This window comes from Rosa chinensis, chromosome 2, assembly GCF_002994745.2.
Source record: "Rosa chinensis cultivar Old Blush chromosome 2, RchiOBHm-V2, whole genome shotgun sequence".
NCBI classification, from domain to species: Eukaryota; Viridiplantae; Streptophyta; class Magnoliopsida; order Rosales; family Rosaceae; genus Rosa; species Rosa chinensis.
In genome coordinates this window covers 1,984,638-1,998,904 of record NC_037089.1, presented here as the reverse complement: position 1 = coordinate 1,998,904, position 14,267 = coordinate 1,984,638, and the positions used below count along the sequence as shown (strand labels likewise).

Below are 14,267 nucleotides of genomic sequence, written 5' to 3'. Positions count from 1 at the left end.
ATCAACGATAATAAAAAACACTCGATTGTAAGTTTGATTTTCAAAAATATTAAATTTTTTTATTTAAAAAGTCTCAAGCTGAAGACTTCAAGTCAACTTTATTTTCGTTTGTTTATGAAACATCACTGCATTAAATATTAGGGCCATGACTTCAATGAAAGATTTGAATTTTCAAATGGGGGCACCACCTGTAGTATGGAGGATGGTAACCCATGATTAATCCAGCGAAATCAGATCAAGATCTGGAATGTGAACCATATAAATTGTGATGATAACTCTAAAATTAGTTTCAATAACGCTAAAAAACACAGTAGTTAAAACCACATGTTGTGGTAATATCGGTCGAGAGACCTATCATGAAACTTCTATGTTCAGTGTTTGAATTCTAATTTCCATCAGCCTGTAATCAGCAAATTTGAAGAATTTTCAGATTCATGCACTTGCTGTGGCGAAGAATTAATCTAAGTTTACTGGAATACCTTCGCTCCTAATACTGACGGTATGGATGCGTTATCTGATCAACTTGCTAACATAACAATGAAAAAAAAAAAAAATAGTAATTGTAATTGTAATATTAAAAAATATATAATTAGTGGGAAAATGTAGAAAGCTGGAGACCCCCCCAAACAGAGCCTTAAGATTAAGAAGAGGAGCCAAAAAAGCTGAGAAATTTGGCCTAGTACTGATAATCCATAGGCAAATCTTTTGGCTTTTCTATTGTGAAATCCCTTTCTTTCTTCCCAGTCAACCATGGCCGGCTTCGTAGAAAAACCCTAGAAATCGAAATCCCTCAGAATCTTCCATCCCCCTTTATTGCAGATTAACGGTCAACCAACCCCAAATGCGGACTTGATCCTTCACAGAAACCAAAGCCAACGACTTTTTTGGGGTTTCAAATGTCGTCGGAGATCGAGGTCGTCGAGGACGACGAGGTCCAAACCCGCGGCGATCACGAATCGGCGGCGGCGGCGGCGGTAGCCGGTTCGGTCAATTCGGGCGGCGGAGAAACCAATGGGATTGGGGAGGAGAGTCTGCGAAACGACGTGTACACGGCGGCGGCCTACGGCGATTTGGAGAAGCTTCAGAGATTGGTGGAGTGTGAGGGTTGCTCGGTTTCCGAGACCGATGGGCTGGGCTACTACGCGCTCCAGTGGGCCGCCCTTAACAACCGAACTGCCGCCGCCCAGTATATTATAGAGGTTGTTCTTCACTCTCTCTTCTGATCAAGCTCGAAAATTTGAGATTTGGATGAATGAATATGAAGCTTTCGATGCTACTTAGTTGATTAAAGATGTTACCTTTTTTGACATTTAGGATTTTGGGGATTGATAGTAGGTAGTTTTCGCTGTTGGGTTTGTTTCGTGCCGATTTTTTTTCTTTTTTACCGTTGTTAGTGTCTATTGTTTGGAAGGGAAGAAATGTAAGGTGACACCGGGTTGTTATGTGTTTCTTAAATGGCAGCATGGAGGAGATGTGAATGCGAAGGACCATGCGGGGCAGACGGCATTGCACTGGAGTGCAGTGCGGGGTGCTATCCAGGTTGCGGAGCTATTACTCCAAGAGGGTGCGAGGGTGAATGCGGGTGATATGTATGGCTATCAGGTTAGTTTTTACTTTTGGTTTACGTTTACAGACAAGCATCCACATGTGCATTTGTGTTTGTTTTGTTATTGTGACGGCAATATATGCATTAGTATCTGCGAGGTTTAAGTAGTTGTTCCCGAGTTATAGATTTTGGGGTCAACATATGCTGCTGGTAAGTTTAAGCTTTTGGCTTTAAGCTTAGGCGTGAGGGATGTATTGCCATGTGGGTTTGGTTGTAGGGTAGAATTTATATCTGTGGGAAAAATCATTTTATGTAGGTTCTGTGGAAAGGGAATGATGCATTTGATACAAAGACTACGAATGCTTTGGTATATGAACTAATGTTAATGGAAGAATTATAAAAGACATTGTGGACTTGTAAATAAGGGATTGGGTGGAAACACAGAAGGAAAAACACGAATCTTAAGAACCTGCAATTGCTAGGTGGAGGCTCATAACCATTTTAAAGTCAAAGCTAGTATGCACTATGCACTATAGAGTGAGTGATCTTGATAGTGTATAGTGATGATTCAAAATTTCTTAGAGCAAGTTGGAATGAAGGTCAAGGTCTTTGCTTACTGAATTTTGAACCTTGCAAGTCATAGTGAAAATTTGTAATTGGCTTTTACTGATACAACTATGAGTTTAGTATTTAATTGAAAATGGACAGGTCAATTTCTTAATATCCTGCACGGCTTGGTTTATTACAGAAAAGCTTTCTATAGCCCATTTTGATTTATAGTTGGCTGAAACATGTTAGTCTTACTGGCAAATTTAATATGATCGCAGACTACACATGTTGCGGCCCAATATGGTCAGACTGCTTTCCTATACCATATTGTTTCAAAATGGAATGCTGACCCTGATGTTCCTGATAATGATGGAAGAAGCCCTTTGCACTGGTATGTGAAAACATTGACTACATTTTCATCTTTATTTTTTTAAATTTCATTACTTTATTTTATTTATAAGGAATCTAAAACAGTGACTATGGCATTATCACCAATTCAAGTCCAACATGTTAATCGTCATCTTCTCATTTTTTTTTTCCGAAGGCAAACCTAATAATTTCCTAGTATATCACATATGATTCATCTTTTGGTAAAACCATTTAAATGATTGGTTTATCTTTCTAGTTTCTACCTTTTGTTGTTTGAAAATCATTGTGTGCAAGAAGTTCTTTCCTTTCCATAAACCCTCGATGTTCTGTACAGTTAATAGCATTGCTGCAGTTCTGAATAGTGGGTCTCTCAATCCTCAAATGTAATGCATGTTTGGTCTGTGTCTTTGTCGAAAATATTTAGTCAAAGACTTTGGATTCCTCTGGCCTACCGACAAAGCTTGTTTAGCCAGTTTCACCTAGTTTGGTAGCCTTGTAACACATATTTTTCTCTCTCTTGGGTTTAGGGCTGCTTATAAAGGTTTTGCTGATTGTATACGTCTTCTTTTGTTTCTGGATGCATATAGAGGGCGCCAAGATAAAGAGGGTAAGTATCACCTCTGTTCCATTGTTTGTGTAATCCACCTATTATGCAATAGTTATTAATCTTGTTTAATCTGTGTAACTTCAGGTTGCACTCCTCTACATTGGGCTGCTATCAGGGGTAACTTGGAAGCATGCACAGTTTTGGTACAAGCTGGGAAAAAGGAGGACTTGATGGTTACAGATAACACTGGCCTTACACCAGCACAACTTGCTTCTGATAAAAACCACAGACAAGTTGCTTTTTTCCTTGTAGGTGTTCCATAACCAAAACATTTTTAAAATTGGTTAGTAATGTTACTTGTATGTTCGTTGACTTCCTCTTTCGAAGCCTCTCTCATGTTGAGGGTTTACTTCTCGTACGTTTAATAACGTGATGATTCATTGTGTTGTTAATGATTTCCCCCCTTTTCTTGTTTAAAAATGCTTGATTAACAAATGGCATACATTACTAATGTTGTTTTCCTCTTCCGAATATGGTTCTTCTATCTTCTGACTTCCTCAAAAGTAGCGTGTGTGTGTGTTTGTAGTTTGGTGCTTCTTCTGTGGGTTGAGACATATATACACTCCTATTGGGGGTTGTGTTGTTTGATATTAATGATCTTACATATTTCAGTTCTGCTAAGGAACTAGAAAGTATTAAGTGACAGATTAGCAAGAACTTACATGCTATGGTAAATATGTTTTTGCAGGGGAATGCTCGAAGGCTGCTTGACAAACGTTGTGATGGGAACAGTCGTCTTGGACAACTTTCAAAACTAGGACTTGCACCAGGACTTTGGTGTATAATCTTTGTGCTCCTTGTGACCTATACTCATTCTGTTATCATGGGTATCTGCTCTAAGCTCTATATTAAACTCTCATTATGTGCCCACGCAGTCATGATTATACTAACTTGCAATCCTTGTCCAACTTGGTTGCAGCACCAAATCTGCCAAAGTTAACAGCCGGCTCAGTTTTTATTGCATGGCTTGGAGTTTTTCTAGCAACTGCAGGGCTGGTTATGTTCTATCGGTGTAGCAGGTATGACACAGATTTATGAGTTCTGATGCTAATTACAGGCTTATCAGTGGCTCTGATATCATGTTGGACATAATAGTTTCCTTGCAAAATGGCTGGTGTGTTGTCAGTTCTTATTCATAAATACATCATTTTTTCTGTCTTTTACTGATCGGCTGCATCCCACACCCCCTTTCCCTCCCTTCTCGTTTCTTCTTCTATCACCATGCATATTTATGGTTTAATGCGTAGATGATATATGGTGGAGCACTGGAGGACTGGCGCCTAATTAAAGTTTTGGTTGATTTTGTTTATTGCAGTAAAGATCCCGGTTACATCCGAATGAATATCCATGATTCACAAAATATGAAAGATGATGTGCGTACTATCTTCCATTTCTCTTTTATTTTCTCCCCACCCTCTTTCTAGCTAGAAGTTTGTGATGATGTAACTCATGTATAATAGTCCTGGCTTAGTTAATAATATAAGAAACGATAGTTATAATGCACTCCATGTTTAGAGTTCCTAAAGGTTAGGTCAAGATGCTGATTTTTTTAATTATGTTTTTTTATTATGTTAATCAGGAACCTCTTTTGAAGATTGAGATAAATAATCCGGCCTTGCTAGCTGGTAACTGGTCTCAGCTCTGTGCAACTTGCAAGGTGCCGTTGAGTACTGATTTTTGTAGCTTATATGCAATCATCTTACTTAGTTTCTTAGATTATTCTCTAACATGATTTGTTGACATTGTCATCAGATTGTCAGGCCTCTTCGCGCAAAGCACTGTTCGACTTGTGACCGTTGTGTTGAACAATTTGACCACCATTGCCCTTGGGTATCCAATTGCATTGGCAAGGTACACTTACCTTAATGAGTTTTTTTTTTTTTTTTTTTTTTATAATTTTGGATTAGTTTTCAATTATTGCCCAGAATTAATTTATGGAAAACAAAATATAAGATTTGTTGTTTAGATATTAAGTATCATAATTGGGTCTAGAGTGATCTCGGAGTTCTATATCCTTTTCATGCACCTCTTGGCTGTGTGGTTGGTTTGTTCTTTTGTACCGAGTGTCCAAGGATATTTTATGACTAGAGGGTGCAGATCTTCGGTTTGTTTGATATCAAACATCATTATGCCTGATATGGATAGCTGATAATTATATAATCTCATTTTCATATTACGATAGTTTCATCTGACTTTTTTCTTATCATTGTACAGAAAAACAAATGGGATTTCTTTATTTTCCTTGTTCTTGAAGTTTTGGCAATGTTGACTACTGGAGGAGTCACTCTTACGAGTATGTTCCAATTTGCCGACTCTACTGAAGTATCTCCTGCTTACACATGTTTGTGTACAAGCATTTTGTTGTGACCTCTTCTAAAAGAATATGCTTTAATTATTGCAGGAATTTGGAGTGATCCACTCGGTCCATCTTCATTTGGAGCATGGCTTAATCATGTTGGTACAAGTCATATCGGTGCTATATCATTTTTGATTGTTGATTTCTTCCTCTTCTTCGGTGTGGTCGTTTTGACTGTTGTACAAGCTTCTCAAGTAAGTCTTCTTTTAATCATAAAATAAATAACTAAAAGAAAAAGTTGTGGGATCCAAAAGTTTTCTCGCACCATGTAAATGGGATATCGTTCTCTAGCCATTGATTCCATTGTTGAAAAGGTTTTGTTAAATGATTACAAAAAAGTTCAACATTAATAATGTAGCATTTCTTTCTTTCTTTCAGTTCTGTATTGTTAAGTGGTGTTACCTTTCAGCTTCTGTAATCTTCTGTTGTGGGGATATTGATCTTTACGTGGAAAGGGGTTTGTAACAATAGATTAGGTGAGATTCAATTTTGTTCTTTTCATAAGTGTTCCTCTTGTCACAGATCGCGCGAAATATTACAACTAATGAAATGGCAAATGCAATGCGCTATAACTACCTTAGAGGGCCAGGTGGTCGCTTCAGAAACCCATATGATCATGGGATGAAGAAGAATTGCTCAGATTTCTTAATCAAGGGCTTCAATGAAGATGTGGAATTGATTGAAGAATCAACTCGTGCTGAGGGGACTGGTATGAGGCACATGAATGGGGATTCCCATTCTCACCACACAAATGGCAATGGTCATGTTGCAATCAATGTAAATTCGAATGCATCAGCACATCAAGGTCATGTTCATTCTGCCCATTGCAGCCATAACAATCATGGTAAACCAAAAACTGATAATGTCCCCGTAGGCTTGGGTCTTGGCCTTGGACGGAACGCTTCCCGACCTACTGTATCTTAGTGATGGTATTTTTCGTGGCCTGATTGTAGCTGAAAATGTCTTCTGTATTATAATCATACTTCACTTTCAGCTTTTGTAATTTAATTGGTTATTGCTCCTTATACGAAAGTTGCTCCAAATTTGTTGAAATCGATCTTTTTCAGTTTTGATTAGTCACTTAAAGAAGTGTGACTGTGAATAACAGAGCTGATGTATATATTGGTAGTTTGCAAATCCAGGTTACCATTCCTTTTTGCTCAATGGAAAGGTTTAATTTTGTTTTCAAGGTGTTTAATCTCTTTAATGATGTTGAGGGTGATAGTGATCATATATTCATATTAGGTAGTAAATTATTAGTAATATTGCATTCTGAAAAGGTCATGATTTTAATGTTTTTTGGCAAAGAAAAAACCCTTGACACCATGACCAAAGTTTCGTCAACTTGCAATCTTTTGTGTGGTCTATTTCTGACTTGACTTTTGGTGAGTAGTAGTATTAAGAAAACAGAGGGCTTCTGCTAATCCACCTATAAAGCTTAGTCATTTTCCAAATTGAAGCTCATTATAAAACTGAATTGAAATGTATCCAACTATCCGAGTGCAATGTTCACTTCATTATTCCACCTAACACTAGCTTTGAGGCTGAAAATGACATTGCTAATCATTCATGCAGGTTATTATATACTAATTGAGCAACTTGTTTCTTGCAAGTTCCTTGTTGTTACCATCATTGTTAATCATCATTATCGCTCCCATGATTCTATAATTATTCCAATACTTTGTTGCAAATTGTGGTGAAAAAAAGGAAAAGCATTTCTTGTAAGATAATTCTACTTCTCTTCCTCATCACTTATGTTGCTACACACACTTTACTCCTCCACAAAATTCAACCATAAGCATTTATAATCATTAGAAAAATTTAACAGGATGATCATAACGTGTGACACGTTTGATCTACCAATCACAATTACGTTTCCATGTAATTAATAACTAAAGCAATGATTACAATTCTCTTCACTTAACGGTGATGAAAGATAGAGAATTGAGTTAGGATTAGACTATATATATGAGACGGTTCAATTTCCCACTAATATAACTATACAAATAACTGTGATGGGTTACTCAGTATTGATTCTGTACTGCATTGCCCCGTGCTGATATTTCAACAATTTCGTGATCATGATTCGTTCCCAAAAGCGCACCATCCCTTGAGAAACAGAGTCCAGAACGCTGCCGTTTCGTAATAGAGGCCTAATTATCCAGAGAGTCTCCCGTTCCACGCGGCAATACCTTGCTTTTCCCGCCGAATAAAAACCTCTCTCTCTCTCTCTATCTATAGCGGGACCCACAGTAAGTCTCTGTTCTTATCTCATCTCCCAGCAGTCACTGCACCATCGTCCTTGTTTCAAGGACTAGAAGCTAATCACGAGCAGAGAGAGAGAGAGAATAGTCCCCAGTAGAAACGTGTGACGAAACCAACCGCGCCTGAGGACACGTGGCATATTTCAGGTGGTGATTCTTCCTCTCCCTGTCTCTCTCTCTCTCCCCACCACATCACTTCTTCTTCCTCTTCCTCGCCCCAGTCCTCAGTTACAGTCTCTCTCTCTCGCTCTCTGGTTTTCTCTGGTTGATCGGTGAGCCTTCTCTCTCTGTTTTCTCTTTTTCTCTGTATCGGTTTAGTTTTCCGGTCATAGATTTTGTATCGAATTCAAACGAATTGAGAATTGATCGTTGTATCTGATACTGTTCCATCAGTTTCTATTTGTTATCCGAAATCAATTTCAATTTTTAGTTGTATTTTCTGGAATCGCAGTTACGAACTGAAAGCGAAGAAGAATAGTGCAATTTTGATCAGGCTTTTGAGTTTTTTTTTTTTTTTTTTTTTTTTCAGTATGAGAAATGAAAACAGCAATTTTCGATGCGCGCAGAAAGCAATGAATATCTGTGGTTTGGTTCTGCAAATTTTTATTTTTTTGTGCTCAAACAGTGGTAGATTTTTTTTTTTTTTTGTCTCTTTTGTTTGTTTGGCTAGTGTTTAACGTGTTCCCTTTATCATCTTTGTTAATGTGTTTATTTATTTATTTTAAATTTATATTTATTGTGCGAATCTCTTTTGATTGCTTGTTTTCTTTTGGCTTATAGTGTGGAGTGGAGTGGAGTTCACGGCACATGAAGGCCTATTCTGGAGCTAGAATGGGCTGCAATGTGATTCTTGGGCGCAATTCGTGAGGCTAGTTGATAATCAGCTTCATTTGTTTGATGATGGGGGGTATTTGCTCGAGAAAGAGAGACCAACCGGTCATTGAAGAAGGCGGTGTTAGTAGAGTAGTGTCTGGAAGATATGGTAAAAGTAGCAGTTCAAAATGGCTAGGAACTTCGTCTTTTCGTTCCACTGTAGAACAGTCTCCAGGAGTAGCAGGCATTTGCCCATCTCTCTTGGAATTATGCATTTCCAAAATATGCCGGGTACTTCCTTTAGGCTTTAGCTTGTGTATTTGTATATCCTTCAGTGGCGGTTTAGATACTTCTGGTCTTATATTTGCATTTCTTTTGCAGGACATTGACAAATACAGTTCGCTTTCCCTGCTGCCTAGGGATGTGAGTCAGCAAATCTTTAATGAATTGGTCTCTTCCCAATCTCTCACTCATGATTCTCTCCAGGCTTTTAGAGATTGTGCTCTTGAGGTAAATGTGTGCTCGTTGATGGTTAAAAGTTTTAAGATATGAAAAAAGCTTGTTGTTTACTAAACTTTTATATGTAATTACAGGATGTTTGTTTGGGCGAATACCCTTCTGTGAATGATAATTGGATGGATGCCATCTGTTCACAAGGTTCATCTCTACTATCTGTTGATCTCTCTGGTTCCGAGGTGACAGATGCTGGATTGGATCTTCTAAAAGACTGCTCGAACCTCCAATCATTAACTTATAATTACTGTGACCATGTTTCAGAACATGGACTTAAGCACATCAGTGGTAATTTCCCTGTTTTTAAGTCTTGTCGTATGTTTGCTAAATGTTTTTCATCAATCTTTTTCCTTTTGGTAAGCACACTTGTGCACTTAAGTTTTGTATGAGTTGACTTCTCCATATTGGGTTTCGTTTGTTGCCTAATGCAATTACTTTTGTCTTTGGCTGTAGGTCTTTCAAATTTGAAATGCTTGAGTTTTAAAAGGAGCAGTGCAATTAGTGCTGAAGGGATGCACGCTTTCTCCAGCCTTCTTAACTTAGAAAAGTTGGACTTGGAGAGGTGTCCAGAGATTCATGGTGGCTTTGTTCATCTTAAAGGTTTAACCTGCTTTTTATTGTCTCCATTCTTTTGGTTTTGTATCTTCTGCTCAAAATGTGATATTATGTCTAGCTGACCAAACAAAACTTCTCTTCATATTCATAATTGTCATCTTAAGTGAACACCTAGATACGTCTCCTTTTATATTTATTGGCCATATTTTCTATGGCAACAAGAATTGAAAGTAGTGGTGGAATTTTGCCATAGACTTTTGATTTTGTTCCTAAACTCATTTGAGTTATGATTCTGCAGGTTTGATGAAACTAAAGTCTCTTAATGTTAGATGTTGTAAATGCGTCACAGATTCAGATTTAAAGGCCATCTCAGGTACATTTTTTTATAGGTCATTGTATTCTTGTGTAATAACAATGGTCATGTTGCTGGCAAATTGCTTGTTCAAATGTCCCTATGCTCAGAATGATTGCTCTGAAAGAGGTGGCTGCAAGGATTTTTTTTCATTTTCAAGGATTCTCCTTGTAGACTGGAATTTGTTTGGCTATTTTCCCCCCTTTATCCGTAATTGCCCAATGTCACTTTTCAATCAACTAATCTAGACACTTCTGCATTTCCCAGGGCTTACAAACCTCAATGAATTACAGATATCTAACTGCAACATTACTGATTCTGGAATCTCTTATTTGAAAGGTATTCCATATCTTTTCTATTTGTCATGTTGATGCCTCAACATTTGAATTGTTCACCTCTCCTTAGTTTTTGTGTTTTATCTGTATGTGAGTGTTGGACCCATGTAAGGACACACAGAGAGACATAAACCTTATATTATGCAATTAAGTGTAGGATAGTGGCACTACCTGCTAAATACCTATTCTATAGAGACAATATATATTGTTGAAATTTATCAACTTAGCTCAATTTGTCCAGCCGCAGCAACTGCTGTTGATCCCTTTTTATAAAGAAAAGGATCTGGCACTTAGAGACTGGCATTATCATACTGATTAGCTTTCTTTACTTAAGTCTATCAAATTTCGGGATTCTTTGGGTTTATCCCTCATATGTTCTTTTTATCCTGGTGTCTCTTAGATTGAGTTGCTCAGTTTTCTTTTCTGCATGTCAGGCTTGCAGAAGCTTAATATGTTGAACTTAGAGGGATGCAATGTTACTTCTGCATGTTTGGAATCTATTTCAGGTTTGCTTTCTGATGATTGACTTTAGCACGGATAGTTGTCTTTAAGACTACTCTACCAAAAAGAAGTGAAGGATTCTAAGTATCTTCTATAATGAATTATTTCTGTTGCAGCTCTTGTTGCCCTGGCTTACTTAAATCTCAACAGATGCAGTTTATCTGATGAAGGATGTGATAAGTTTTCTGGTGAGAGATTATAGGATATTGGGGCCAAGTGGATCTAATAATTTGTCCAACACATTTGCTCCTTTTATTTATTGTTTTCAATTGGCTGGATTAGTTGCTAATTTTGACTTTGCCAAACCAATGATGCTTCACAGGCCTTACAAACTTGAAGGTTTTGAGCTTGGGATTCAACAGTATCACAGATGCATGTTTGGTGCATCTAAAAGGTCTCTCTCTCTCTCTCTCTCTCTCTCTCTCTGTAGATAATTTCATCTAATATGCTTTTATAGTTGGCATAGATAAATGACCAAGTAATATCATTTCTTGCAGGTTTGACAAAATTGGAGAGCTTGAACCTGGATTCTTGTAAGATAGGTGACGAGGGGCTTGCAAGCTTGGCAGGTTTACTATGATGAGATGACAGTATATTGTTTACATCTGGTTTTTGTTTCAAAATTTTAAATTGGAATGGAAATGGAGAATTGGTGCTTCGTTTTAACACTAGCATATTACTATATTAGGAATGTGCGTTTTTAATTGCGATCCTGCTTTCTATCTAAAATGAAATGTGTGTTTTAAAAGATAAAGATATAACTGTTTTTGTTGGCCCTCCTTTCGCCCCAAGCACCATGTATAACTTTAACCAAGCATTAAAAGTTCCTGGTGTCAACTTGTTATCCCTGTTATTGAACGTGCCCACCATCTTATTTTAGTTCTTTGTGTATTCAGGGTCTGTACTCTTGAAGAATTTGGAGTTATCTGATACTGAAGTTGGAAGCAATGGGATTCGTCATCTCTCAGGTAAGGATTGCATCCTTCTTGCAGTTGGCTGTATTCTTGTTTTAATTGTTATGCAACTCTATGGGTCATATTAGCCATATGCTGTTGAAGGTTTTTCTTCTTCAGACCTAATTGGATTTATAGTGGCTTCCAGTTAGCACACAGCTCATGCATTTCTCTGTTCTATTGAGCATATGCATGACTTTTTTGTTTGCGATGATTGTTTACATTTTAGCAGTGAAATATTCTTTTGTCAGCTCATCCACTTATAGTATTTTGTTCTTATTATCGTGTTGTTTCCCAGATGCATTGCTTTCAAGCATTAGTTGATTCACCTGATTGTGTGGTTGTTGCGACTTCCAGGGTTAAAGAATCTGGAGAACTTAAACTTGTCATTCACCCTGGTAACTGACGGTAGTCTGAAAAAGTTATCTGGACTGACATCTCTCAAATCACTTAATCTGGATGCTCGCCAAATTACTGATGCTGGACTTGCAGCTATTACAGGTATGGATATTGATGTACTTTATTCTGCAGCTCCTTTGGATGCAAGAGTTTGCAAGGCTACTAGTTTGTTTAGTTGAACAAACATGTTTGTGTGTTTGTGCTGATCTGTGTTGGCTGCAAAGCACAGATTTCTAGCATGTTTGTGTGTTTGTGCTGATCTGGAGATTATTCCCCTTGCATGCGATTGCCCAGTACATTTAGGTTTAGAAGGGTAGATTTCTAGCTTTTATAATTTCATTTCATGTGAGCACTCGGTATTTCATGTCATGTAGCTTATGCTTAGGATTTTAAGCCCTTGAGCTTATAGCTTTGTCATTTGTTGACAAAGCCATACTTTAGATTTAAGCAACTAGTTCAGTCAAATTGATCATATTCTTCTAAAGAGCAAACTTTATACATATTTGGCATCAAAATTCCAACATTTTGAATCTTGTTATAGCTCTTTTTGCTTCCCGTATTTTTGATACAGACCTTTTGTTCCAGTATTTCATGCTCTTATACTGCTGCAGGTCTTACAAAATTGACGCATCTGGATCTCTTTGGCGCTCGGATTTCAGACTCTGGAGCAAACTCTTTAAAACGTATGTTATAAGAATTGTGTTATGATTCATTTTAATTATAGAACAAGTTCTCATTCCTTTGTCTATGAATGTACTGTTTCTGTGGTCTCTTTCCATTCACTGAGGTCTTGAGCATAGGAAACCTTATTCTTAACAAAAAAGTGAAAAACTCAACCCTATTTAGAAACCCCGAAGGTAGGAAGAGAACATTTGTCAAGTTTGCTCCTGTTCCATTCATAATTCAGTTTGATGAAATTGACAGTGCTTCAAAGGGAAATTTGATTTTACATGTTCACTTGCTTCTGCAACTTGTAATCTTCTCGTTTTGAAGTATTAGATTTTTATGTGTTTCTGTGCAAACAGACTTCAAGAACCTTCAATCTCTTGAAATATGTGGTGGAGGATTGACTGATGCTGGTGTGAAGAATCTCAAAGATCTTGTCTGTCTGACATGGCTAAATTTGTCGCAGAACTGCAACTTGACTGATAAATCCTTGGAAGTGATTTCTGGTATATTCAGCTTCATAATCTTAATTTCTGGTCAATGTAATTGGTTTCCTTATACTGTCGTTGAATTAGACTTACATTGGGGGATATGTGGGCAATTGCTGTATTTTTTCCGGGATCATTTGTTGCAACTGATGCCAAATTCCAGTCCCTTGGGCAATTAGTGGAGCGCATATGTTAAAACCGTTTAATTTAACATCTCTTTTGTTGACATTCATGGGTCTTCTCACATTCATTTTCGTCTGAAAATGTAGGTTTGACTGCATTGGTGTCATTAAACATTTCAAATTCACGCATTACCAATGAGGGATTGCAGTATTTAAAGCCTTTGAAGAATCTACGTTCCTTAACCTTGGAGTCCAGTAAGGTGACTGCATCTGAAATCAGGAATCTACAGTTTGCTGCCCTCCCTAATCTTGTAAGCTTTCGACCAGAATAGATTGAAGGCTCAAAGCTTTGTTAAAAAAGGATGCTGTTTTGTCTAGAGCTTGGACAGCTTCTTGTACAGGTTAATAATTGCACATGGGAATATAAATGGGCCAGAATTTCTGGGTGGGAAAATCAAAATTGATTATTGTACATATGGCCTATGTTTGTTTTCCGAGCTCTTTAGCACAATTGTATATTTAAGTAATGTTTTATGTTTATGAAAAACAGATTGCGCTTGCAGCACAAAGATGTTGGGAAATTTTATAGTGCAGTGATGCTTCATCTATAGACCTCAATTTGTATTTGACCTAGAGCTAGTGTTGGTGCTTCTCAACCATTATCTCGATCATGACCTAGAGCTTGTGTTCTTGTTTAGCTAGAACTAGAAATTACGCTTTGCTGCGGAATTTGTGTTTGTAAATAAATGATAACAATAAAATACACAAGGGAAATTATTTATTGAAATAGTGAAAATTCTATACAAAAAAGTTAACCTAACAAATGTGTATTAAAAAAAATAGGTTAACATAACAAAGTCGACTGACCAGTCAAAAGAA

The 14,267-nt window shown here is 37.3% G+C and overlaps 2 protein-coding genes across 3 annotated transcripts; both read left to right on the top strand.

The window, feature by feature from the left end:
* The first annotated feature begins 616 nt into the window (after nt 1–616).
* Nucleotides 617–6,591, top strand: LOC112187862 (protein S-acyltransferase 24). Its single transcript, XM_024326817.2, has 13 exons — nt 617–1,199; nt 1,462–1,602; nt 2,374–2,486; nt 2,992–3,071; nt 3,156–3,319; nt 3,760–3,898; nt 3,991–4,090; nt 4,387–4,444; nt 4,651–4,728; nt 4,824–4,922; nt 5,286–5,364; nt 5,473–5,621; nt 5,950–6,591. The coding sequence occupies exons 1-13, from the start codon at nt 897–899 to the stop codon at nt 6,349–6,351; spliced, it is 1,905 nt and encodes a 634-aa protein (XP_024182585.1). The 5' UTR covers nt 617–896; the 3' UTR covers nt 6,352–6,591.
* A 1,074-nt stretch (nt 6,592–7,665) lies between these two features.
* On the top strand, nt 7,666–13,992 carry LOC112188422 (dynein regulatory complex subunit 6). 2 transcript variants are annotated; one of them, XM_024327540.2, is made up of 16 exons: nt 7,666–7,838; nt 8,472–8,795; nt 8,886–9,014; nt 9,098–9,305; nt 9,471–9,617; nt 9,871–9,945; nt 10,192–10,263; nt 10,694–10,765; nt 10,877–10,948; nt 11,083–11,154; nt 11,258–11,329; nt 11,657–11,728; nt 12,071–12,214; nt 12,724–12,795; nt 13,138–13,284; nt 13,536–13,992. In XM_024327540.2, exons 2-16 carry the CDS (start codon nt 8,589–8,591, stop codon nt 13,718–13,720), a joined length of 1,746 nt encoding a protein of 581 aa, XP_024183308.1. In that variant the 5' UTR covers nt 7,666–7,838; nt 8,472–8,588; the 3' UTR covers nt 13,721–13,992. The 2 variants fall into 2 exon arrangements, with proteins under 2 accessions (XP_024183308.1, XP_024183307.1); XM_024327539.2 differs by having other exon boundaries at nt 7,666–7,963.
* The last annotated feature ends 275 nt before the right edge of the window (nt 13,993–14,267 follow it).